The 27,338-nt window shown below is 39.9% G+C and overlaps 1 protein-coding gene across 7 annotated transcripts in view; it reads right to left on the bottom strand.

Annotated features, from left to right (window-relative positions):
- epha7 (eph receptor A7) overlaps positions 1-13,550 on the bottom strand; it is a 72,766-nt gene extending 59,216 nt beyond the window's left edge. For 5 of the 7 annotated variants that reach the window (XM_047818925.1, XM_047818921.1, XM_047818924.1 and 2 more), the window contains exons 1-3: positions 13,324-13,549; positions 11,503-11,567; positions 9,912-10,581 (exon numbers count right to left, since the gene is read on the bottom strand). In XM_047818925.1, the coding sequence (XP_047674881.1) occupies positions 9,912-10,581; positions 11,503-11,567; positions 13,324-13,411 (823 nt within the window). In that variant the 5' untranslated portion in view covers positions 13,412-13,549. Of the gene's footprint in view, positions 1-9,911; positions 10,582-11,502; positions 11,568-13,323 lie in introns of all 7 variants that reach the window. The other 2 variants (XM_047818919.1, XM_027176664.2) reach the window with 1 other exon arrangement.
- Between the last annotated feature and the right edge of the window lie 13,788 nt (positions 13,551-27,338).

Here is a 27,338-nt window from a genome sequence, read left to right on the forward strand (position 1 = left end):
GGCATGCTGTGTGGAGGTGGACAGAGAGGGACGAAATTCATGAACTCTTCTGTGAATGAATCAGTGCTTGATTCATTCGTCTGACTGATGGAGAGGACGATCCTGCCAAGGTTCCTTTAAAGAAACGTTTTTTTTTTTAAAAAAAGGAAAGTTGCTTTTTATTTTCCATTTGGCATTGGAGCTAAGGACAGACAACGCATTTGTACAGCAGCGGGTTTAAAATAACGGGTTTCACTAACGTACAAAGCAATTCAGAACGATATTTTTCTTTCGAGTCTTTTTAGCTCTTTTTTTTTCGACTTACAGCGGTCTTGATTTTTGTTAACCTTGTAGACAAGCTGTTTTTTTTTTCCCTCAGATGTGAGAAAAATATTCAGGTAAAATAAAAAAAAATAAATAAAAAATGTATCAAATAAATCGAAAGAATCAACTGAATGAAATGAATCAGAATTCATCAATTTAATCCAATTTATCAATTGAATCAAATGAATCAGATCTGTCAATGAAATCAAGTGAATCAAACCTATCAATTGAATCAAATGAATCAGATCTGTCAATGAAATCAAGTGAATCAAACCTATCGACTGAATCGAATGAATCAAACTTAACAACCGAATCAAATGGCTGAAAGTGATCAATTGATTCATTTGATGAATCGGATTTATGAAATGAATCCGATTTATCAATTGATTCAATTGATAAATCTGAATCATTTGAATGAATTGATAAATTTGATTCAGTTGATGAATCAGATTTATGAAATGAATCAAATTTATCAATTGATTCAAATGATTCAGATTTATCAACTGAATTAAATTTATCAATGGTATCGAATGAATCGATCGAAGAGATCCAGTCTCTATGTTTTTGTTAACGAATGAACGGACTAAAACTTGATAAATTCGTCATGAAGCCTTCCCCAGTTCCCCACTGGTGAATGTATTCTATGCACTACTTTAGGTAAAAATGCAGAAAAGTTTTCATTTCTGATGTTTTGCTCTGGTGAGGAATCAAAAATTTCTATTTGCAATTTGTCATAAAAAAAAAAAAAAAAAGCATTACCAACCGGAACTGCGCACACTGAATCATTACTCCCTACATCTGTGTGTGTCGGCATCTTAGTTAAAAAGGACTATAATGAAAGACGCCGATCAAGAAAAACAGAGGGAGGAATAAAGAGAGATGAAAGCCGTTAGATGAGAAAGGGGTGTCAGTGATTGGGTGAATAAAAGGGACATGAACCCAGAGGTCTGGAAGGCCAAAGGCCCTGTGCCCATAACTAATCAGCTGTAAGACCATGCAGCATCAGCAGGGTTTTACACACACACACACACACACACACACACACACACACACACACACACACACACACACACACACACACACAGCTGTAATTGTGACAAAGTAAAACAGAAGCCTAACCCATGTTCTCCCTCTCTTTCACTCTCTCTCTCTCTCTCTCTCTCTCTCTCTCTCTCTCTCTCTCTCTCTCTCACACACACACACACACACACACACACACACACACACACACACACACACACTCACACACAACTGATCTCTCCCTGCATGAGGTCTGGAGGCCAATCGATCAGCCACCCAATCAAATTCCCAGATCCGGTCCGAGCCGCAGTGCAAATAAATTTGTGCATTTATTGATAACGATAATCAACTCGCTCAACAAGTGCTGCTCGGTGCCTCGGTGCTGCTTCTGTACATTAAATGATCCAGGAATTAGAATAAACACAGCACTGCAGGGGAAGGAAAACGATCACTGGACTGCATTCCTTTATTTATCAGACACTAATCAGACAGATTTCTTACTGTCTTCTGTGGTGTTCTTTAAAGTGGTGTTTTGTTAACGACAATGGACAAGATCGCAAAGCGGCTTTTACTGGAATCGGGACGCAGGTCTCGTTAGCTAACAAGTCATGTGACGGCTTTGACATGGAAAAACCTCCAGAGGTGAACCTCGAGGAGAACCAGACTGGAAAGGGAACGCAGAGAAACATTTAGACTACTGAATATTTCTACTCTATATTTCTATCTATTCTACTGAATATTTAAAAAAATAAAAATAAAAATGTGCTGAAAGGAAGTTGGATTCAAACGAGTTGTAAATAAGAGTCTTCTTATATTGTTCTCTTATAAAAAGCACGACGTTTATATGATTATAGCGGTAACTCGTGTGTGCAAATCTGGTGAAGGCAAAAACAAACAAAAGAACAAACTGGAATTCTTCAAAATGGCCGCCGATTCTTTCTGTCACATCAAAACACACATTCAGCCAAAGCCCCGAGATTCACGTGCGTCCTCACGTGAGTACGTGGAAATATATAAAATAAATAAAATCTAAAATCCTGTAGCAAACCAAAAGATAGATAGATAGACAGATAGATAGATAGATAGATAGATAGATAGATAGATAGATAGATAGATAGATAGATAGATAGATAGATAGATTCGCTAATTTGTCATTGACTGCAACAATCAATAAATGCAATGTTATTTTTATGTTTGTTTCTTTGTTTTTTTTTGAGAACAAAAAAGACTTTTTAACGGTTTAAAATAAATCGTGACACTTCACACATTCGTCGGTTTTCTCTTTTTTTTTTGCATTTACAGCGTATAGCAGACGCCCTTCTCCAAAGCAACTTACATTTTATCTCATTTTTATACAACTGAGCAATTGAGGGTTAAGGGCCTTGCTCAGGGGCCCAGCAGTGGCAACCTGGTGGATGAAGGAATTGAACTCACGACCTTCTGATTGGTAGTCCAACACCTTAACCACTAGGCTACTACATCCTAAATCTTTTTGTATTCCACTGTGCAGCAACAGAATCTCAGCTGGTGTACTGTACGTAAATGTAAAACCCTCGTTCGCGGACTTCTCTCTGCTGCTCATTCAGACGCATCTTCAAAACGTATCGCTCCACAGTGTCATGTTTTTGGCTCAGCCACAACACACCCAGGCTCTTTTTTTAACGACAAACCCATTGAGTCGCTCTCATAAAACACACATAATGAGAAATGCTCAGTAATGAGTGAGGTTTCTTAGCTGAACGGGGGGGAAAAAAACAACCCTTTCTTTTTTTTCACCGAAGCAGCACTGATGTGTAAATAAAGATAACTGAATAGTCTGATTACACACAAATGCGCCTTTTTTCTGTGATGTTTTGCTAATTCTGTTTCATAATGATGGCTTCAAAGCTCATTTTTCATAATAGAAACACACACGCGCACACACACACACACACACACACACACACACACACACACACACACACACACACACACACACACACACTATTTCCAGTAAGAGAAAAAAGGGGGGAAGAAAATTTTCAAAAGGTAAATGCTTAAATATGCGCTAGGACACGGGGTATAATTTAAGCAGTGAGCAAACAGCCTTAATAAAATGAACACCGCAAGTTCACTGAAAGGCATCTGAAAGTAAATATCGATCGCATAAACACTGATGCGCCGGAGTCATAAAACAAGCGTTGTTTAGGATCGTTAATCATGGCGGCACAGGGAGACATAACCTAATGCTCTTCTTCATTCATGCAAGGTTTTGCTGACATTAAGATGTACTTTATCAGTGCAAAGCATTACATAATTCTGTCGGAGACGGGAAGTGAATTAGAGCGCATTTATCATTTGTGTGTGTGTGTGTGTGTGTGTGTGTGTGTGTGTGTGTGTGTGTGTGTGTGTGTGTGTGTGTGTGAGAGAGAGACTGCGGGCGTTTTTTTTTATCCAAACTGAATTTTTCAGAAAATTCACTAGACGCTACCTTATCGCTTATTTGTTATTTTTTTTAATCACCTATTTACACCTGAAAGTAACACTTCACTCCGTTTTCAGCTAAAGCAGTGGATGATAATGGAAGAAAAAAAAATTATTCACCGAAGGGGAAAGGACGTGAGACATGAAGGACGTGTTTAGGTTCGAATTTTCCTCACAAATATATCGCATTTTTTATTAAAATTCCAGAAACACTGTCTTTGTGAGCTAATAGAAAACATAAAGCCTGGATGTCTTTGATTAATTATTGATTTTTTTTTTTTAACTGCGCTAATTACATACAGATAATTCTCAATAATAATAAAAAAAAAAAACAATGCTTGTTACATCCTAATTCTAAAAAGCTAAATCAAATTTAGCTATCTAGAACCGAATGCTATTTCCAGGGTGCCATTATTTTAGTCCTTAGTGCTACTTAATATTAATATCGCTATTAATTTGTTATACTATTTAAACCACAGCAAAGGAACTGTTTTAATACAACACAATGCATAGCCAAAGACAGCTGTGGCTAATAAGTATTTTGCTAGCTCCATAGAATCCTAAGCAGTATGTCACACGTGCCACTATTTAATACTAATTAATGATTTTCGATGCTGTATTTTACTCATTCATATACATCCTAAGTAGTTAAGTATTTTATGATACTACTTACAGGAAAAAAAAAAACTATGGATGCTAAACTTTTTGCTAGCCAGCTAGCAGAGAGTTCCCTCAGGAAAGGTACAGTAGCTCCGCTTTAATAGGCTCTTCTCTTCTGCTTATTACAATGTCACTGTAACATTGAAGAACTATTCAGTTCCAACTTTTTGCTGCGCTGATAAGTTGTGGATGCGAAACATTTTGCTAGCTAACTAGCACTGAAAGCTAAACAGTAAGTCACACAGGTGGTGTTAGTTTAATATAATAAATAGTGATGTTTAAAGGCACAGAGACACTTTTTAAAAAAAAAAACACCACAGGCTCTTAGAACTTTATTTTTATATTTGCCACAGGAAATAAGACAAATTTAAATGTTTGTTTTGTAGCTAGCTACAGTAGCAATCAATGCTAACAAATGTACTGTACACAGCAACAGCATCAGTATATTTGAAACATTTGTTAGCGATATGCTAAACAGTATGCATTTCGCTAACATGACTAAAATGTTTTTGAGTTTGCAAAGGCAAAATGTGGATGCTAAACACTTCTCTCTCTAGCTAGCTTCTCTCACTTCTCTCTCTAGCTAGCACTGGATGTTGCTAGCTAGCGCATGTGGTTTATTACTTATAAATGACTTACTTAGCCACATTGAGCATTTTAGCATTAGAAGATATTCTTCCATAGTCAGATGCTAAATGCTTGAAATCTATTCTACTTATTTATTTCATATTATTATTCTTTTTAAGGACCAGCTCATTATACTGCAGCGCTATTCTGAAAACCCTACAAAAAAAAAAAGCAGGACAGATGGACGCTATCATGAGACTAATGAGAATTCAAACAGGCTGACGAGAAAAAAATAGCAGGCACGTCTTTGCCGTTTCTTGGATAACACTGACTTTCTTTTGCCGTTTTCTCTTTTGAGGTCAAAGAATATTAACTTCACCGGTGCTCGTTTGCGCGCAATGTGTTTCGGACAATGCAATGACAGCTCGCTGCCAGGCGGGAAGATAAATGAGGTGGCCGGTTGACCTTTGACTTGCCTAAGGAGTGACCCCCGTGACCCTTTCTGCTTCAAAACAAAGACCCCCTACCGTCTTTTACCCCGACAACGCTAACGCATCCTGACATCTCAATCACAAACACACACAAAGCACACGACAAACTCTTTTGGTTTTTTTCGCACGTCTCTTACCTGTCTAAACATTCTACACACACACACATTTGGGTAGGCTTACTCACTTTCCCCTGTCACATCACCACACACCAGCACCCTCACCCATACACATCCATTTGTCTTGTCTGTAATCGCTTGCTGTCCGTCCAGAGGAGGATAAGACGGCAACGATCTCCAGTTAAGCGTTAATGCTGTGTCTTCATGTGAGCCTTCACGCTATATGCGCTTGTGTCTGAGTATCTTAGTGTGCAATCCATTTAGGTGTGAACGCATGTATATATATATGTGTATATATCTCTTCATGTATGTGTGTAGGTGTGTGTGTGTGTGTGTGTGTGTGTGTGTTAAGAGAGGCTTTAACCCTGAGGTGAAAGTGATATGTGAGCAGCTTGAGCGCCTTTAGCGCTTTAGAGCGGCAGTGAGGGGCCTGTTGTCAGAGTTTCCCTCCTCAGGGAGCGCAGGCCTGGCACCTCAATCTCCCGCTAAGAGCAAAATCAATAACTTATTACATAACCTCGCACTTTTCTCCCTTTACACTCCCAAAGACAAAAACCCACAGAGGGACAGGAAGCATACTTTTTTTCTCCCTCCAGGAACTCATCTGCATTATTATTTTGTTTTTTTTTTTAAACAAATGTACTTAAGCAATAATGAACCGCTTCTGAATTTGCTAGACAAATTCACCTTGAGTGTCGATATGCTGAGTAAGGATTTCTGGAGCCTGTCGTGTTCGACTCGCAAAAAAAAAAAAAAAGCTGCTTGTTCCACGTTCATAGATTGAAAATCCACACCCCTGACAAGCGGATCGATAACTCACACTGAGCCTGACTTACCTGAACCATGGCATTACAGATTCATATCATATCGCCTAGCGAAAACCTGCTAGTCAACGCTAGTTAAACTTCCTGAGAAGAGTGAATCAACCGAGCTCTAGAAAAAAAATGCCATATATTTATTTATTTCAAAAACATCAGTCAGTTGTCTGTCCCTGACAGCCCAAGGTGGTGCAATGTGGATGCTAAACACTGCTACTGCAGCTAGCAAACAAGCTGCATCTTCTCCCCTTAGGGAAATGGGTAGAGTAGTGCCACGGACGAGATGAGTATGCCATACACTATATTCATTTACAACCTGCTTACTAAGCCACAAGCACTTTGCTAGCTAGCCAGGATTGAATTGGTGGACAACTGGTGTCTTTTTTTAAATACTGTACTTTAGTACTTAGTAGTAACACTAGCGAACATAACACCTAGCGAAAACCTGCTAGTCAAGGAAGCGGAAAAAGAGATCCACCCCGAGCTCTGCAAGAATGCAGCATTTTTCTGTCATCCATCAGGTGCCGAGTTCGTCCCTGACACCCTCAGAGCCTGCAGCGTCCCTCCTGAGGAACTTCCCTCCATTTGAATAATTGAGATCACTTAGGCTTTGCCAGTGGATGGCTGTTTCCAGCCGTCGTCTTAACACCTGATCAATCAGCTAAATGTCACGGCTCAGAAACAATCGCCCCCACCACACTACCACCAACACCACCCGCATCCACCCTCATCCCTCATCCTCATTCACCACGTCCTGCTGGGCAGCGTTTGAAATGCACGGAGAGGCCTTGCCTGGGAGTTAGCCTAGCCTAGCCTCCCATAACATCTCCCGTTATCGTCTGTTATTACTGCTCCACGGAAAGCTGCCTCCCCACCCCTTTGGGGGTTGAAGAAGCCATCCATCATGTTCTGACTAACTTCTGTCCACCTCCCTGACAGATCAGCCGAGACGGATGATCTTCTGGCAGATGACAGCCACACAGCGCTAACTTCCCCATTAGCATTTCAGCAAATGTTGCATGGGCGAAAGGCAAACAGTAGAGCTTTGCTTTTGCACGCACGATGGGTCAACTGGCAGTCATTCCCTAGCTATGCTGCACGGCTTCGAGATGAAATTATGCTAAAATTGAGCAACGCACATTCCAAGAACAGAGAGAGAGAGAGAGAGAGAGAGAGAGAGAGAGAGAGAGAGAGAGAGAGAGAGAGAGAGAGAAAACAAAGACCACAATGTCTCTCTATAAGGGCCTTTTCACTTGGGTTAAGGAACGCAGTGTCTCAATTTTCTCAGCATGGACACTCGTGAAACACCACATTGCAAATGAATGACCGCTATTTTCGCCTGACTCTACGCAAAATAAACCCAGAACCTTTCTCATTGCTTCTTTTCAACACTGCCAGTGCGGAGGATCCCTTAGCAGTCTTATTATTCCAGCCAAAAAAAAAAGATCGGGAGATGGCGAGAAAGAAAGACAGAAAGGGAAGAGAAATGAAAGAAGGACAATTCCCACCCACTCCAGCACAGGTGATGAATGAGAAGATCACGGCACACGTTTGGGAGGAGGCCTGCAGCCCACATGGAGGAACCCGTCTCGAATGACATGACGGACAGGACGCCTGAGTTACAGCTATGCTCTTTCCAAAAAATCAAAATAACAGTAACACAAGCATATGAAATGTGGTGCAGATATTAAAATGTAACAGGAGGTGTTAAAAAAAAAAAAAAAGACAGGCTCTAGAAAGCCTCAGGGCTAAGAGAGTCCTCTCGAGATGACAGAGTCAGAAACGGAGAACAAAGAGAAAAAGACATAGAGATAGGACCTCCATATTAAACAGAGCTCTGTCCCTCACAAGACACTGCAGACTGAAGAGGAGGAGAAAATACGCTGGTACTTCGCAGCCTTTTCAGAACTCCTGGGAAACACTGAGCAGGGCAATTTAATACCAGGAGAAATGGCTGGGACGGGGAACGCTGACGCAGCACTCCTGTGCTCATTTTATTTAGATTAACTGCGCTGTAATATCGCAGACGCTCGAGTCGGCAGCCCAGTGAAACTCATAACGCGACAATGTGGAGGGCATGTAGTGGAGGGCAATTGGTTTCTTTTTTTCTTTTCTTTTTTTTTTTTGGATCTTTAAGGTGGTACGCCAGGAGCTTGTGAAGTATTTTTTGTGTGGGGGAACAAAATCTTCCTATCAAAATGGGTCAATCATTGAACGTTTGCTCCTGTTTGACATCGGAAACTCGGGCATTTTTGTCACACTGGCTGTCATTGATTGCACAAAAGAACTTAAAAGGACCCCCGTTATTACCCTGGATACGTGCCAAATAATTCAAATTACAAAGTAGCACCCTCACATCTCTGGACTTGGCTTTGCCTTTTGGCTTTTCCGCCTGGCTTTCAGCTCTAAAATATCCTCTCGGTGAGGCACCGCGATAGGGGCTTCTGCTTTTTGATCATGTAATTGCATTGTGGAGCACTCTTCACACGCTAACTTAATGATACAGACCCGGGTGAGCATCCACGGTGTAAAAGCCATCTGAGCCATCTGAGCCGTCCTCCGATATTTCAGATGAAGCGTTACTCCTCGCCACACTTGATAAGCCACCGAGCAGACACCAGCACGGTGGCCCAATTTACACATGAAAGGCTTCGTCGAGCAAAGCGAGGCCACTTAAACAAAGTAAAACTAAGTGATCCTTTTTTGAGCCTTCACGAGTTCTTGTTTTCTGAGTCAGACGGAGAGGAAAAAACGACGCAAGGGATGACCCCCATATTACGGGTGAGGCGACGGCATCAACCCTGATTGCCTTTCCTGTAAGGACCCGAACAGCATGGAATGCCTGTTGTTTGTTTTCTCCTCTCCGTCAGAGACAATTCAGTGAGACACGGAGTGACCGGTTGGACTTCCTCCAGGCTCGGGGATTTCATGAGTGATTGACTTGGCCTTGAGCCAGATAGCAGGAGACAGAAAGACAGAGCGTTGTTGAAGAGCACAGAGCCAGGCTCAAGTGCAAGCCATCGTTTAATCCCAATACCAAACACAACCACCACTATAATTTAAGAGCTTTCTAATCAAACAATTAACTGGATCCCCTATTATTATGCCATGGATATATGCCTCCAGATTTAATCCCTCATTATTATTCCTGTCAAATATCACACTTCTTTATTTCTCTCTTTCACTCCTGGGAAGCTTTTTCTTCCTTTCTTTCATGCTTCCGTCTTGTGCGGATAAGCAGAGCCGTTTGCAAAATGAATCACGTTTCTTTTTTTTTTTGCCATATTACTGGATTGAGACTCATCAAATAATTACAAGAGCAATTTCCTTTGCCAAATGGGTCCATGAATAAGCTACATAATAGCCTAATGTACATAATATAACCTTAATATTACACTATTGTCTAATCTATCGTGAGATTAATCAACGAGGATCTAATGCAGAAAAGTGAAGTGGCAGTTTGGCATACTTACGTTCACACGAGTCCCCTTTCTGATGAAACCCGGCCTTGCATATGCACTTTCCGATCGGCACGAGCCACTCGCCCTCGGCGCTGCAGTGCATCTTCGGAGAGTTGTCGGCCTCCTCCTCGGCATCGCTGACGCACGTTCCCTCGACCTCAACGAGTGAGGAAAACTCCGATCCCGTTACTGTGTCCGGGAACGTGGCCAGGTTCTCGATGATGGACCAGCACTTCTTATAGTAAACTTTGACCGAGACGAGCGCGATGCACGCTCCGACGTCCTGGAAGGCCAAGTAGAAGCCTCTGCGTGAAAGAGGCCCGATGATCCGCACCTCCGTGTTCAGCTTCATTTTCCTCTCACCCAGATCGCCCTGTGTGAAGCTCTCGTCTGCCGCGATAGTGTCTATTTTCCGGTACTGGCTCTCGCGGATATTCCTACCCATCTCAGCGTCCGTCTCCTGGTAGTGCAAGTTGAACGTTTCCTTGCAAGATCCCACCACACCAGGCAGGCTATTACAGTCCCGTAGTGTGAATTTCAGCTCCACGAAAATCCTCTGAGCATCACCTTTTTCGATCCAGTTAGTCCGAAGCCAATTGTTTTGATTCGGTTCCATCACCTGGCAAACCTGATACGTGCGAATGGGGATGAAGTTCTCGTCCATCCCGCTGATCTCTTCCCACTGGAAAAGACAAAGTAAATAAATACAATCTGCACGTATTCATAATCGTCATGCTTTCATAGAAACCCAGATATCACTGCACGACGTCTGAAATCTATTATAACCCAAACTTATCAAAAAATGATATACTGTTGAAAAAGTTTCACCCGGAAGTGTGTGAGAATCATCAGGTGTAAAAAAATTGGATTTAACTGCGAGATCAGGACCGAATAATAAATAAAGACTAAACAAATAAACCAATGTCTAGCACATTTCCAATATACACCAGGAAAACCAGGAAAGAGTGGCTAAGTAAAAAAGCTAAATAAATAAACAAACAAACAAATAAATAAATAAATAATGAATAATTCCCCTGTTTTTCATTATTTATTTATTTGTTTGTTTGTGTAACTTTCTTTTTAATATATACGAAAAATATCTGGGACAAAAAAGAAAATCAATATTATATATATTTAAAAAAAAAAAATTGATTGAAATAAATAATAATAATAAATAACTTCGGGAATAAGAAGGTTTATTGTAAAAGTTTATTATAAAAGCATTTAACCCACAATGTACAAAATGAGATCTAAGGCAAATGACATACAGACTGGAATTCAATTATATAAATAAAAAAATGGGAGGAAGAATTCATCTAATAATAATTTTTAATAATTTTTTCCCCCTGCATTTAACAAGATGCAAATATACATGTAGTATTTGGAGCGGTGTAGAGTACACCTTAAAAAATCCTCAAGCAAAGAAAAACAAAACATGAGTATTTTATGAACATGATACGTGTACGTGTGTTTCGTTCACATTCTCTCGCTCTAATATAGACGCCAAAACTATAAGCTTCTTGAGGAGCATCTGAAAGATCACATAAGGAATAATTCCATGTCTGATCTCCGAAGTTCGATCCCCTAACAGTGGAAGACTCACCCCGTTCGGAGGAGATGCTACCCACTCCATCTCAGTCTGCTGTGCCTTCGAGTCCAGCAGGATCACTGCCCGAGGGAAAGACACGGACACAGACATGGACACAGAGACAGTCAGGAATTAGTGGATCAATATCAAAACTTCAACTATTTACATATGAGAGAGAGAGAGAGAGAGAGAGAGAGAGAGAGAGAGAGAGAGAGAGAGAGAGAGAGAGAGAGAGAGATATTCAGCTAGCTCCTAAACATGCTCAGTGACAGAAAACATCTAGCAATATTTCATGACCCGTGTGTGTGTGTGTGTGTGTGTGTGTGTGTGTGTGTGTGTGTGTGTGTGTGTGTGTGTGTGTGTGGTGGCTGAGCGTGTGTAAACACGCTGTTTGTGCTCAGATCCTCAAAGAAGGAGCTGAATTAACATGCCATTATTGCAAAACCCTATACAGTATGACAACCCAAACACTGATTTCTCCTTTTGCTAGTTTTTTTTTTTTTTTTTTTTGGTAAATGAGATTTTTGAGATTTTTTTCCCCCATTTTTCATAGATGAAAGCAGAAACTTAATAATAGCATAAACACAAAACGTGTGAAAAATACATGATGTGAGATATACACTCAGTTGCTATAGCGTGCACGACCTAATTCTGCACACTGCTTCTGGCTGGGAATTAACATGCATATGCGCTGCGCTTTTATCGAGTGGGACTGGAAATGACGAGCTGCTGGTCTGAAGCAGGCAGAGATGATTTAGGGGCTGATTTGTGGGGTTATTTCTGTTTTATTTTATTTATTTTTTATTTTTATTTTTGGAAGGGGTAGATTCTGGGTTTGGGCACATTGATGAAGTTAGAAATGCTGTATTTGCGCTTTGTCGGGGGAATGAGATATATAGATATAGAGAGATATAGAGTGAGTGTGTGTGTGTGTGTGTGTGTGTGTGTGTGTGTGTGAGAGAGAGAGAGAGAGAGAGAGAGAGAGAGAGAGAGAGAGAGAGAGAGAGAGAGAGAGAGAGAGAGATCTTTATGCGCCGCGGAGCGACAAATGAAAACACCGTAAAAATAATTAATTAAAAATAAAAATAAATAAATAAAAATAGATTAAATACAAGTATGTAAATGCAATATATATATATATATATATATATATATATATATATATATATATATATATATATATATATATATATATATATATATGACATGGTAGCCTACAGTGCGCGTTTTTACGCACACCCGTTGGTCCTTTTTAAGTTATTAGTCACCATGTTTTATATTTTATATCCTCTATAATTATAAATATATCCATAAGTCATAGCTTCCCAAATTCCACCGACAAACCAATATAAAAAAAGACCCAGGGAACAAAAGCAGTTTAGTTGTGCGTGCGACTGGAAGACACTGTGGCAGGTTTTCAGCACTCGGGTCTGATCCGACAGTTAGATAAAGACCAAAATGTAAATATTCAGGACATCATTAAAGAAAATTAGATTTGATATCGATGGTTTTGTTTATTAGAATAATCTCTCTGTTATTTAAAAAGGAGAATATGAATGAAATAAATAAATAAATCAGGAGTGAGCACCGGTCTCCCGCTGCGCGCGGACATTTCGGGCTGCTCGATACTGCAACAGTGCAAGTTCTCCAGTATCCAAACGCGCATCAGTGCGACACGGAAACCTCGTATCCAGCTCGTTAGAATCCGACACCGCGTGTGTGTGCGTGCGTGCATTCAGTAACAACTCTCCGTCTCCACGCTCGCGCGCCTCGCGTCACTTCTCAGCTCTCCCATCCGCGGAAACTTTTTTTTTTCTTTTGCCTCTCATCACTTACCCTCTCTGGCGCTCTGCGCTAATCCGAAGCTCGCGTAAAAGCACACGCGGACGCAGAATAGAGTCCACAGGCGGCCAAGCATGGTCATGGTGCGGGCTTTGGATGGACCGTGAGCAGCTCGAGACGAGAAATACAGGGTAGGGGAAGAAAAAAAAAGGAAGAAAGATCGCGTGCGCTTATATCCGTTGCCTTGCCATGGACGACACTGCCACAGCCACCGGCTCTGAGTGAGAGCAACACGAGCGTCTCAGTCAAATACAGGCGGAGAGGGCGGGACCAAGGCGGGGCCAGAAGCGCTGCCAATCAACTAGAGTGACTGTAGGAAAGGGGCGGGATTTCAGTAAAAAAAAAAAAATGATGTAAACAAACTCTGTGAAAACTGTTATTATACGTTTATTATATATGACTATTCTAGAAAATAGTTAAAAAAATGTTTATTATATATCAGTAACATAGACTTTGGTATTATGAATTGTATTATTGAATATTATTAATTATTAATATTATACAGCGAATTAATAACAGTAAACATAATAAAATAGTAATTAATTATACTATTAATATTAATATTATTATTATTATTATTATTAGTAGTAGTAGTAGTAGTAGTAGTAGTAGTAGTAGTATTAGATTTCTTCAGCATATACAGAAGAGAATCTGATTAGGATTTACATGCTTATTAAATATCACCCACTGTGGCCAGTTGCTCATTACCACTTACTGTAGCTCATCATAACTTGATGCCACGTTAAGAAAAAAAACACAGGTTTTTACTCCATGATTAGTTAAATTAGAGACAAGCCTGAACAGACATTGCTGTTAATATAAGCACCCCTGGCAGAAATGTGTCCTGAGAAATGTGCATACTTTTCCCTTTTGTTTTTTGTTCTTTTTTTTTTTTTTGCTGGTAAAACAAAGACGTTTTTTTACTTCATAAAAAAAGTTGTACACTTTTTACATTCAGTCCAAAAATGTTCTACATTTTTTTATTATTTATTTTTATTTTTCTTTAAATGTTCAGATTTATTTATTTATTTGCTTGTTTGTTTGTTTGTTTATCTATTATCATATTTTAAATATAATGTTATCGGATTATTTATTGTATTTTTTAAAAAAACAAAAACAAACTAGTTACCCCTACTAGATCAGAAACATATTACTGTTACACGGGTGTAATTCTTCAAGAAAATAGTCGTTGCTAGTCGAGACAGAAAAAACAAATATCCATGGAAATCGTGACATTCCATTACAAAATACTGTATTATTATTGAGTTTATACACTAATCAGCATTTAATTTAAATATCAAGAACTTGAAAGCTGGACCTCTGCATGCATGAAAAAAAAAACTGTATTAAAAGCCAAAATATTCCTCCACATGTTTGAATAATGAGCATAATATTTGAATACTTTATAAAATATCTGTACAGAAGGAGACTTGAGTTGTTGTTGTTGTTTTTTTTTACACCTACAGTAGTTCCTGGCTGCAGAAAACTTTTACATGACATATATAATCGGCTCTGGAGTTTATTTAAAGGTTTAGACACGGTTTTGTTCACACACTGTATGAGATGGCTATAGAGGGAGTAGGTGAGTTGTGACAGTAAGACAAACGTCTCCTCTATACCTCAGACAGACAGACAAATAGACTGACGCTGACTAAGACTGACTGACTCCCAGAGAGACAGAGTGATAAAGGAGCAGACAGGAAGTCATAGGGACAGACGCACAGACGCGCAGATAAAGGTAAAAGAATATACACAAAGGCACAGAGACACTGAAACAGACACGCAGTTAAAAAAAAAAAAAATCAAAAAACCTCCTGAACTCTCTAAAAAAAGCTGTTTTCTGGATGTAACTCAGTAACACTTGCACCTCGACATGCCCCGCCCCATTCGACCAATAAACCAAAGATGTTAGTTGTCATTTGCATGCTGGCACATAATTGGCTGTAATGCTTTCTTACAAAACAAATCGCTTGACATGCATTTCTGCTTTAAATTGCAGTCATCAGTCTCCACCTGCAGAACTGTCATTCCAGAGACATGGCCAATCAAAACCAGCAACATTTTCTCTTTTTTTTTTCTAGAATATATTAAAACTGGCACTCACAACCCCGCCCACCTCGCCCTGGTCAGCGTACGTACTTTACGTCAATCCACTCGTACATTAACGAACGAGTTCCGGCTCCCTAAAGATTTTTAAAATAAACTGAACACAATTAAAACAGAGTAAAGTTTATTTGCATCCTCTCAGATGACTTGGCAAATCATTGACAAATTAACGCACGAAGGGGAACTCATTAGCTTCGGAAATGTACCGCGCACTCCTTCCAGGTCACTTATGAACCTCCATTAGCTAGAACAAGAGAACCGAGTGTAATTATGGCCCACAAATATTGATTAATACACCATGTACTTCGCAAATGGATAGAGGTGGGCAAGGACTCTATCCAAGGTTTATTTACCTCAGTATTTAATTCATTTTTTTTTTTTTTGCATATGTATTTATTTGTTGTTTGGTATGCAAATGACTGCTAATCCTCATTAGCCTTGATACACAGTCCTGCATAGCATTGTTCCTTCCACATCACTCATTAGCAACGTTTTACACTCTGCTTTGAGGTGTGTGAGATGTTTTTTGTTTTTTTGACAAATGACTTTCAGTATTTCGTCAACGTTTGCCTTTAAAACCCGACACGGCTGTCGCTAACGGATTAAGGAGATATCCGAGAGCCTGCTAATACTCTTTTGAATATTTATATCCAAAATAACGGTCATTAGCACGTGCTCTCGTTCAAGAGTTCCAGCTTTAGCCTGGCTTGCTTTGTATACAAAAATATACGAAAGGTACATTAGTGACGACGGATGGATTTCGGGAAAATAAACAAAGGGAAAAAAAATTGTAAAAATCATTTTGATAGCGGACACATAGCTTAGCTAATCCCAGCATCTGGTAATGAGACTTCTTTCTTTAAAATGGGATTATCTTCTAGTGGTCATGTGGGGATGACAGTTCACAGGAGTAGAGCTCTCTCGGTGAAGGATCTTATCAGCGTCCTCCTACATCTGTGAGCATTCTTTCATAAAGAAAGCTACAACAGCAACCATAGCTGTGCTAGTGACCGAAATCAAACACCGTTCCTCTATGAGATACACGGCTCAGGAACTGTTTGCTTTCCTTATTGGTTCTTTGGAAAGAAAGAACCACTTCCTCTTTTATAGAGAACTGTTTTTTTTTTTGTTGTTGTTTTGTTTATTTTTCTAAGAAATGTCTCATTTTCTGTAGCAAACGTTGAGGAAAATGAACAGTGAGTAATGTGAAGCTTGATCCTAAAATAATTAGCATCTCATCTGAATAACAAAGCTTTGAAATGTAATGTACGTTTTCTTTTTTCTTTTTTTTCTTTTTTTGTATTCAGTTTTCAAAGTGCTGTGGTTTTTATTTATTTATTTATATTTATAAAAGTTTCTACGAATAATCAACCATAACTTTTTAGAACTTCATATAAAGAAGACCCCAGAGTTTAGATTAGAGAAATAGTCCCACTTTCAAAGACTTTCTCTTCTTTAAGAGCTTCTTAAAGGGTTCTTAAGAAAGTCAAACATTCTTTTTAAAGGTACTTAAACCTTCAACAACAAAGAACTATTTTTTTTTAGCTAGAAGGATATTAAACACGCCCGGCTTGACATGTCCCGCCCCCTTCCGCCGCAAAACCGGCAATGTTTGCTTGTATTTGCATACTGCAGAGTGATTGGCTGTAATATTTTATGACACAACACAGTAAAAATTACGCTGGAGGTCCTACTACTGAGCTCGTTTCTGAATGAATAACGTTTTTTATAAATAAGTCTGGTCAATCCGGCGTAAATAAAATAACTAAATAAAAAAATCTGTAAAAAAAAAAAAGTAAATAAAAAGTGAAATCAGCCGTTTGAATACTGCACGTTTTGCGGTGTGTTTATTTGTTAGCGCTTCCGAAACCCGGAGCTTGAACCAAATCTCTTCATCAGCAGGCAACAACATGGTTATTTATTTATTTATTTGTATTATTTATTTATTTTTATTTTTTATGTCTTACTTTGCTCCAGGACCCATACTTGCCGTTCAGAATTACTTATTTTTGCACTCGTCGCAAAATTCAGGGTTGTACAGACAGAAAGATGTGTGAACAGAGCATGAATGCAGCAGTGTTGTGTTCCTAAGCGCCCCTAGCTGGGAGGGTAATAAGAGGGGAGAACAGCCAACCTCGCTCTGCCCCATCAGTCTCTCTAGCCAGGGTGGAGCCTCTGAGGGCCCTTAAAGGGGGGAAGAAGAAAAAAAAAAACAAGCAGAGTTTTAATAGCCACAAGGAGCAGCAGCTCGAGAGAGAGAGAGAGAGAGAGAGAGAGAGAGAGAGAGAGAGAGAGAGAGAGAGAGAGAGAGAGAGAGAGAGAGAGAGAGAGAGAGACGTGGGTTTTTTGGTAAGCACTCCCAGGCAATTTGAGGTCTTTTTTTAGTTCAGTAATGCAGTGCACCGGTGGCCCAAGAGAACGCTTTCTAGAGAACGGGTTCAGTGTGACCGAGGGATTGTTGAATCTCGGCTAGTGCCCCATTTGCACCTGACACACCATCGAAGGCCTGATCACAAAACCTGAATGTGGGACAGGGACCAGAATTGAAGAAAAAAAAAACAACAACCTTAAAAGATAAAACGTTTAGAGAGCAGAGTTTATAAAGCCGACCGAAGAACATCCTTAAAGAAAGTAACGTTATTAGAAGTTAAAGAAGATGTGAGAATAAATATATAAATAACAAATAAAAATCACCGGAAAATGTATACGGTTAGAAAAACATAACGTGAATCAGAAATACGTACAGCAAATGAAACATAGGAAAAAAATATTGATGTGAATCTGAGCTCACGTAGAATTCACTAAAAATCATGAGTGGAAAATGACACATCGGTTAAAAAAAGAACTGATTCATGTTAAAAATCGCACAAAGAAAATAAATAAATAAATAAATAACCTGAGAAAATAAATGAATAAAAATAAAAATAAAATAAAAAGAACAAAAATGAATTTTTTCAAGATTAATCAAGATTAATATATGAATAATAAATAAATAAATACAAATAAATAAATAAATAAATAACCTGAGAAAATAAATGAATAAAAAGAAAAGGAAAAGAAAAGAAAAGAAAAAGAAAAAAATTAAATTTTTCAAGATTAATCAAGATTAATATATGAATAATAAATAAATAAATAAATAAATAAATAAATAAATAAATAAATAAATAAATAACCTGAGAAAGTAAATGACTCGTGTTAAAAATCACGCCTAAAAAATAAAAGTGAAAAAAATGTGAAAGAAATTGAAAAAAAAAAGTGAAAACAAGCATGAAAACCGATGAATCATGTCGTAGATGGATGTAACAACATATTCCATGTTAAATATCACTTACTGAGTCTAAAAGGGCTGTTTAACTTCCACGTCTGCGGTTCACGCGACATCCTCGTAAGGAAAGATATTTATTTAATAATTTTTGCTTATAAATATTTAAACGCTTGTAGTTTAGTGCTCTCCTTTTCCCAGGCAAACAACAGGGCATTTAACTTGACGACACATCGCAGCAACGTGCGTTTCCTTTCTCTTCGATTTAATTACACAAAGAGCCATTAGAAAGCGCAGAGCAACAAGAGGGCAGCAGGAGCCATGGGCTCCACCGAAGGCTTGCGGGCGGCTGCTCTAAACTGCACACACCGACTCATTCGCTCTCATTAATGCTGAATGAAAAAACACCCTGCTGCCTCTAATCAATGAATTATTACAGCAAAAACCTACCGAACCTGCCACCTCTTTCTATCCACTCAGCAGGCGTGAGGTTCTCATTAACACTATTAGTTTTTCCTCCAAAAAATACAATGGGATAATAAAACTACAGGAAGAAGCTAGAAGTGCTAAACGCAGAATAAACACACGAAGCACGACCGGAAGCGTGAAGCAGACGTACGGTAGGAAGGGAACTTTAGAGATCGCTATTGGTTGAAAAGCAAAAATCGGAGCAAAACTAGCAGATTTTACACTTCGTTTGTTTTCCTCTTATCAAATGTACAGCTTATCCTATACAGGGTCACAGCGAACCTTGAGTGTATCCCAGGGGACTCGGGGTACAAAACACTGAATACCTTGGACGGAGTGACAATCTATCACACACACACACACACTTACACGCTATGGACAATATAGAGATGAAAGTCAGCCTGCAAATGGATGTTTTTTGCGCTGGATGACAAATCCAGAGAACTCGGAAGAAATTCCCAGAGAGAAAATTCAAGCTTGGGGGTACGGTGGCTTAGTGGTTAGCACGTTTGCCTCACACCTCTAGGGTTAGGGGTTTGATTCCCGCCTCCACCTTGTGTGTGTGGAGTTTGCATGTTCTCCCCGTGCCTCGGGGGTTTCCTCCAGGTACTCCGGTTTCCTCCCCCGGTCCAAAGACATGCATGGCAGGTTGATTGGCATCTCTGGAAAATTGTCCGTAGTGTGTGAGTGTGTGAGTGAATGAGAGTGTGTGTGTGCCCTGCGATGGGTTGGCAATCCGTCCAGGGTGTATCCTGCCTCGATGCCTGATGACACCTGAGATAGGCACAGGCTCCCCGTGACCCGAGGTACAGTAGTTCGGATAAGAGGTAAAAAAATGAATGAATGAATGAAGCTCCACCCACACAGAGCAGAGGGTGATAATTTGAACTCCCAGTGGTGGAGGTACAACTCAGATGTAAGTGGCAAACCAATAAACCACAAGATCAGGAGTGCGTTTGTGCACTAAAAGTCCTAAAGATGGCTTCACACAATGAATATATTGACCGTGTAATGACATTAACATTCATGGCATTTTGCAGACGTCCATATACAGAGCGTTTTACATTTTACATCTCATTTTATACAGCTGAGCAATTGAGGGTTAGGCCTTGCTCTGGGGCTCAGCTTGGTGGACCTGGGATTCAAACTCACAGCATTCCGCTTTTGAGAAAGTCAATATAGGTTATGTTATTAAGTTATCCTGTTATGATTATGTTAATAACACCTTACAACATCACAACCTCATTTTTTCTGCCATATCTGGTAAAGAGCGACAGAGACGGATAGCACAGCCGGAGACAGGACGAGCGAAAGATTGTACAGTATGGCTGACAGAGAAGATGACAAGAAGCCTGTGTCGGTTTTCCACTGCATGAAAGAGTGGAGCAGGGCCTCTGTTTTGACAGAAGAGGAAGGAGTAAGATTTCAGTGTTCCTCCAAAATGCTGAAGCTGCTCCGGTTGGAGATCTGTAGAGAAAGGGAGAGACAGAGAGAGAGAGAGAGAGAGAGAGAGAGAGAGAGAGAGAGAGAGAGAGAGACCTCATGATGCATTGAGTAACTTTACACAATGATAAATTGACCAACTGCGAAGTTAATAGGTTCACATTTCAAGGCACGAGAACAGCACTGCTTTTTTCTGCCCTGGTGCTTGGATGGAACTATAAAGAACCCCAAAAACTGAGCTGTCAGTTTACAAACAGATTTTTTTTAGTTGTTGTTTTTATATTTTGGGCTAAATTCATTAAGTTTAGACTTAACAAGCATAACTGGTGTTGTACCAGCTGCCTGCGGGGGGTAAATATGAACTGTATTGATTTTTAATTTGTCCAGAGACCAAACCAATAAGTGATCTGGTAACCTTTTGTGATTACTGTTCAATCAGAGCACTAATGACAGAAAATAAGGGTTCGAATGAGCCTGCATGAGAACACACACACACACACACACACACACACACACACACACACACACACACACACACACACACACACACACACACACACACACTCAGAGAGAGTAATGGCATTCACTGAAGCATCTGTGGCGATAAAAGCAAACAACACGCAATTAGCTCCCCGCAGTCCGAGTCTCCGCGGCTCCCCGCCATTCACACGCTGATGAAAAAGACAAGCAGGGTACGTACAAGTGGTCTTTTTTACACAACAGATTGCCTTGTTTTTATCTTCATATATTTTGATGTATAGGGTTGATTGGTGTTATTCCTCCGACTGCCGTTTCCCGGTTCGGCGACGTCTCTGTACTGATCTACAAACTCCGTCATATCATTATCATCACTAGCATTAGGCCCTACAGACCATTTAACAACTAAATGTGTGGCTGCTGAACATCCTGGAAGTCACTACTGATCTTTTTTAATAACTTGATTCCCCAGAAGAAAAAAACACGGCATCAAAACAGAAAGCGTTTCTTTTTTTTACCTTATATAGAGACCCTAGAAGTGAAAATATCTCGAAGCGACAATTTTTCAATTCTATTCCCTGTACAATAACGCAAACCGAGCTAAACGTTCAGCTAGAACGATTCCTCTGATTAATCCTGAGGCGGGTGTTGAGGTCAGACGTTTTTTGTTCAGTTCCCCAAACACTATTTGCGATTTTCTTCCGAAAAGGAAGAAAACATTTCCTTAAGAATGTTTAATCCGGTTAAACACGTGTAGAGTATTGGATTAGGAAGAAATAGAAAGCTCGGTAACAGAAGTTGTAAACATCTCTGGTAGCTATATGAGTTAGCTTAGGTAACGGTTTGCTAAATGAATGTCAATGAAGCTAGTGCTAGTACAAATATTGCTGTCGAAAGATGATTGTTTGCTTTAGAAAGATGGATCTCCTGTAGCTTGTGATATTTATAATCATAGTACTCAGGATAGCTTCAAATGAAAGGGGTTTAATACATAAGGGAAACAAACATAATCCACACGACACGGGAACTAACGTACATATTAAATATATCTTAATGAATCCACGCTGCCATCGGCAACGCGGCTCACATATATACACAAACGGAACATCAACACAATGGGGAACAGGTGTAATGACCGGAAGGCGGGGCAATCACGTGACACAAACAAACACAAATGCACATGGCCAAAAGTCTGCGCGGATCCCTGACAGATCGGCGCTGATCCCTGACACTCATAAGCTGAGTTTGTTTACAAAAGGATGGACACAAAATTTTTTTTTGCCATTTTATTGTTATACATCATTGTTTGAAATTCTTTCAATCCACTCGTCGTAGCTAATTTGTTTCTCCACCCGAACCCTGCCGTCACACGTATTACGGCTTTTCGTCTTCCGTTATAACCAAAGGCCGAAGGAATCCGTTTAGCCATTAAGCTAACCCAGGGTGAGTAGGTGAAAGTACCTGTGCAGCGTCAGCACGTCGCTGTCATTAACACGGCCTCCTTTCACTTCAGCTCCGAGTCGACTTTCCTCCCAGAGAGAAAGAACAAGGGATTATGTAAGATTTGAAGGGATCGGCACACGTGTAGCCTGGTTCCCCCTGCTCTTTTTATCTCCTCCTTCACTTCGGTCTTTGTCGAACGTAAAAGTGCTGACAAGAGCTCAGTTCTGAAGCTTCAACCCTGCGGCGCTCTCAGTGCCTGACCTCTTGCCACCTTATCCCTTTTATCACTCTTTCACATTCTTGGGCTTTTTTTTGCTTTCCTTCCCAATCACACTTTCAAGTTTTGTCCTTATTTTTCTCCTTCGTCTTCCTGCCGATCAGATGATGAAGTGTAGATTTGACCGCGAGCCCTTTATGATATCCTTGTACAAGCTGACAGCTAACTTAGCGAAAATGCGTTAAAGATATTTGCTTTTAGCATTAGCGGTTTGACCAACTAACAAGTCTAACTAACTAGAAACTCATGCAACGACAACGTAAATCTAACACCTCATATATATCTTTCAATGTTGTGATGTATAAAATATCCTCCATTTTGGCTACATCTACTTGTCAACGTTCTACATTATGCTAGCATCTAGTCGCCAATGGTAACCGTTGCTTTTTAAGCTTAAAGTGGCATCAAAAATCTCTCACACCGGAGACTTGTTCCTTAAATATCGTCCTGTCAACGATGAAGACGATGATAATGATGTTGATTTTTTTCAATCATGTTTTGTAACACATTTATTATTATTAGCGTCATATGAGCCGTTAACCCTCGATCTGACATGACATGAGATTCAAAGAAATTCGATCCGACACTATTAGATACTGATTAAATAATAATAAATAAAATAAAGTCTGTTAATATGTTCCGGCATGGAGCTGTAGAGCAGAGCATACAGGCGTCGTGTTTGAGCACATAACCGAATGTTTGCTCTGTTCGTTTGGGTGGATGATGATAAAGTAGGCGAGCTGCTCCCTGAAGGCTTGTGTGAAGATGGAAAGAAAGGGAAAAAAAAAGAAGAAGATATACAATTCAGAGCAAACTGGACGCCAAAGTCCCAGTATTACTCACCCGCCTAATCATAAGAGAGTTCACTAGGTAGAGACATGAAAAGACAAAGTGTACACAGCACAGCTAAATTATTAACCGGATATTTTAGCCTTGCAGCAATGCGGGCAAACCTGCACGTATTTATGTCCATCAACTTAGCTAGGTTTTTTTTCTTCAGGTATAAAACGGAACGTTCCAGACATGACGGACGGACGGACAGGCGAGAGCTGACCCTGAAATACAACTTTAATTGCAAAACGTACACCCAGCACAATAATATCAGATAATTGAATCGAGAGACGTTCGTGCTTTACATCTTCTTAAACCTCAATCTGAAATCTGAACCCTGGAGAGCTGCCGTGAAGCGGCCCATAAAGAAAAAGGAGCGCTTTCATTTCCTAGCCGTAGCTCGCCGTTCCGAGGATTAGAGAGCTCGGTTGTGCGAGATTCGCAATTATTCCTCTTTTTTTTTTAAAGAGAAATTTATAATATAATGTCCAGTAACGAGGCTCCGCCTCCGCTCTGGAGGCCCCGATACAGGTTGCTTGCGTTCATATAACCGAATTGAAATCATGTCCCCTTGATTTAACAGATATGCGGCATCTGGAAATGTAATAAGTCATTGTTCGAGCTCATCAGCTGCTCGTCAGCTGGAAAGCCTCGCTCGAGCTTGGGAGGGCACCGGCCGTCTCCGTGCCTGTGTGGATAATGCATTTTCTGTCAAATCGGAGACGTTTGAGTGACACCAAGAGATGGCTATTAGACCTCATTTCACTGCTGTGCATTCCTGCTTTAATATTGTGTGTAGCTAGGAGACACACTGATTTGTTTACGTGTGTGTGTGTGTGTGTGTGTGTGTGTGTGAGTGTGTGTGTGTGTCGGCTTCTCACAGCTGCCAGAGATATTCCAAAGCCCCCGTTGCTGCACTCTATCAGAACCGGAGATGAAAGTGCAGGGTGACATTTGATGATGGACACGTCCTGGAATACACAACTTCACTAACGTCACGCCACGTTGTTTTCTGTACATTGCGAATCTTACCCTCCGATATTAAAGGAGAATTTTTCACCGAAGTTCATTAGTATGTTCTGAAAGACAGAGTACAGGACACTAAATTGGTCACAATTGGTCATTATGTAAAGAAGTAAACACACCCAGATTTCCTCGTTCTGAAAGGATTCAATCCGGAAGATTCCGAAAAAAACGATTCGATGGATTCAAATATTAGTTTATTTCAGATCTACATCTGATCTTTTATTCCGATCCTAAGTCCACTGGGATCGATCGGTGAAAGGTATGAATCGAAACGACTAAATTGACCCCAAACCCTAAAACCCCGAATCTTGAATGTTGTACGTTTTATTTTCTTTTGTTTGTCTACCACAAGAATTTGGCAGCAAGTTTGTTTTTGTTGATTTACTAAATAGTGACACATTGTAGTTTTTATTTGTTTTTAGTTTTGTTTAACTTTGTGGAACGCACGCATTCAACAACAAAAAGAATATGTCATAGCTTCGATGAAGAATTTGAATTGAATAATTTACACAAAGAATGAAACAGACAAAAAGCGAAGAAACAAAGATGGAAACGGATTGTTGTTTTAGCGAGAAAACACCGGCGACTGTCCTAAAATCTCGAAGTAAAGCTCCAAAAGTCAACTGCAGCTCTTACAAATTTCCTGACACTGAAGAATCCAAAAATTCCAAAAATGTTAAACAAACAAACAAACAAACAAACAAACAAACAAACAAACAAACAAACAAACAAACGTCACCATGTCAAAAATGGTACATCCGTTTCAGTCTAGAGTCTAAACAAATGGGTTGATATAAACCAGCGGTCAGAGCTGCTGTTAGATTCTATAGAACGTTTTTAAAAAATGAATCGACTCCTTCGGACCAATCAGCATCGAGGATTCAGATGCTGTGATGTTATTGGTTGATTACCCAGTAAAAGTATAAGTGTGCAGAACAAAAAAAAAAAAGGAAATCAGCCGAATGAACAAATAAGAATAATAAAGAATGAATAAAGAACGAAATAAAAAGTTGATTAATAGCAACTGTTATAGTTGCTATTAATCATAGTAGCTATATATTTTATTATATTGTTGTATTTTAATAGTATAGTGTATAGTTTAATAGTGTAATTTATTTCCCTTCTCCACTTCATTTTTCATGTCTTCTAATCAGTTTTTTCTATCAGTTTGTTTTCTTTGTTCATACCATCACCTTGACAGATGTGTGTTTTCAGATATGTCTGGCCTCCGCGGTGTTCCTGCAGTGCAGACGAAGAAAAGAAAAAAAAAGAAAAAAAAAGAAAGAAAAGACAAGAGAAGAAGGAAAATCACACGAGCGAAAAGCTTGTGGTGTTGCAGCTCGTGCATTCTGATTTGCCATCTTTTCTCATCTTTCAGGTCCTGATAGCAATCTCTTTCTGTATTCATTCTTTTCTTCCCTTGTCAGCGCTCCGGAGGGAGTGAGGTGAAGGCTGTCAAAGAGTACGTCTGAGTTTCTCTCTCTCTCTCTCTCTCTCTCTCTCTCTCTCTCTCTCTCTCTCTCTCTCTCTCTCTCTCTCTCTCTCTCTCTCTCTCTATCTCTCGCTCTTTCTTCCCCTCTTTTCCATGTGTTGCATCGCAATAACAAACTCTAGTGCGTTCGACTCGATATCGGCACGTACAGTATCACGTCGAGATGAAAGGTGACTATCACGGGAGAAAGGTCGAAGCTTTACACCAGACATTTACAATTCTGAACCAGGACACTCTAATTACCAGCAAGTGTTTTACTTTTTTAGGCTATCAAACAAATGCGAGCTTAAAAAGCGAGGCTGACATTTGTTAAACTGACATTTGCTACCGTAGCTGTGGCTCCTGATGTTTCCACAATGACCTGCTTCATTCAGCTCTCTGTCACTGACTGAAAATGCTACAGACGTGTTTGTGCATTTATTCCGACAAATATCACCCTCGTACCGACCAGTCGCTAAAGGACACCGGATCAAAAGTTACTCCAGTGGCAGTTGCTCTAAAGGGCAATTAGACGTTCGCGTTCGTTTCTACTTAGCGATATCTAAACCGACAATGCTTACAAACCGGTTGATCGTTCATTCATTCATTCATTTTCTACCACTTATCCGAACTTCTCGGGTCACGGGGAGCCTGTGCCTATCTCAGGTGTCATCGGGCATTGAGGCAGGATACACCCTGGACGGAGTACCAACCCATCACAGGGCACACACACACTCTCATTCACTCACACACTCACACACTACGGACAATTTTTCAAGAGATGCCAATCAACCTACCATGCATGTCTTTGGACCGGCGGAGGAAACTGGAGTACCCGGAGGAAACCCCCGAGGCACGGGGAGAACATGCAAACTCCACACACACAAGGCGGAGGCGGGAATCGAACCCCCAACCACCGGTTGATCACTTTAACTGTATTTACCAGTTGAGCACTGCATTTCTTCTTCATGTCACACTCTACAATGATGGTTATTGGCTTATATGAAAGTCAACACTCAGAGCTTTTATTTTTAAATGTACAATTTTTCACAAGTTTCTTTGTACCTAGCTTACTGAGGCAATCTTTTCATAATTGTATCTTTCCACACAAATGTTTGCATCCTCAAAGTAAATGTTGATATCAAACCCGTGTCTGTGCTTTGACATTGCTCCAAGTTCTTGTTCATAAGCCTCTCAGATCCTCA

This window comes from Tachysurus fulvidraco, chromosome 9 (genome assembly GCF_022655615.1).
Source record: "Tachysurus fulvidraco isolate hzauxx_2018 chromosome 9, HZAU_PFXX_2.0, whole genome shotgun sequence".
Classification (NCBI taxonomy): Eukaryota; Metazoa; Chordata; class Actinopteri; order Siluriformes; family Bagridae; genus Tachysurus; species Tachysurus fulvidraco.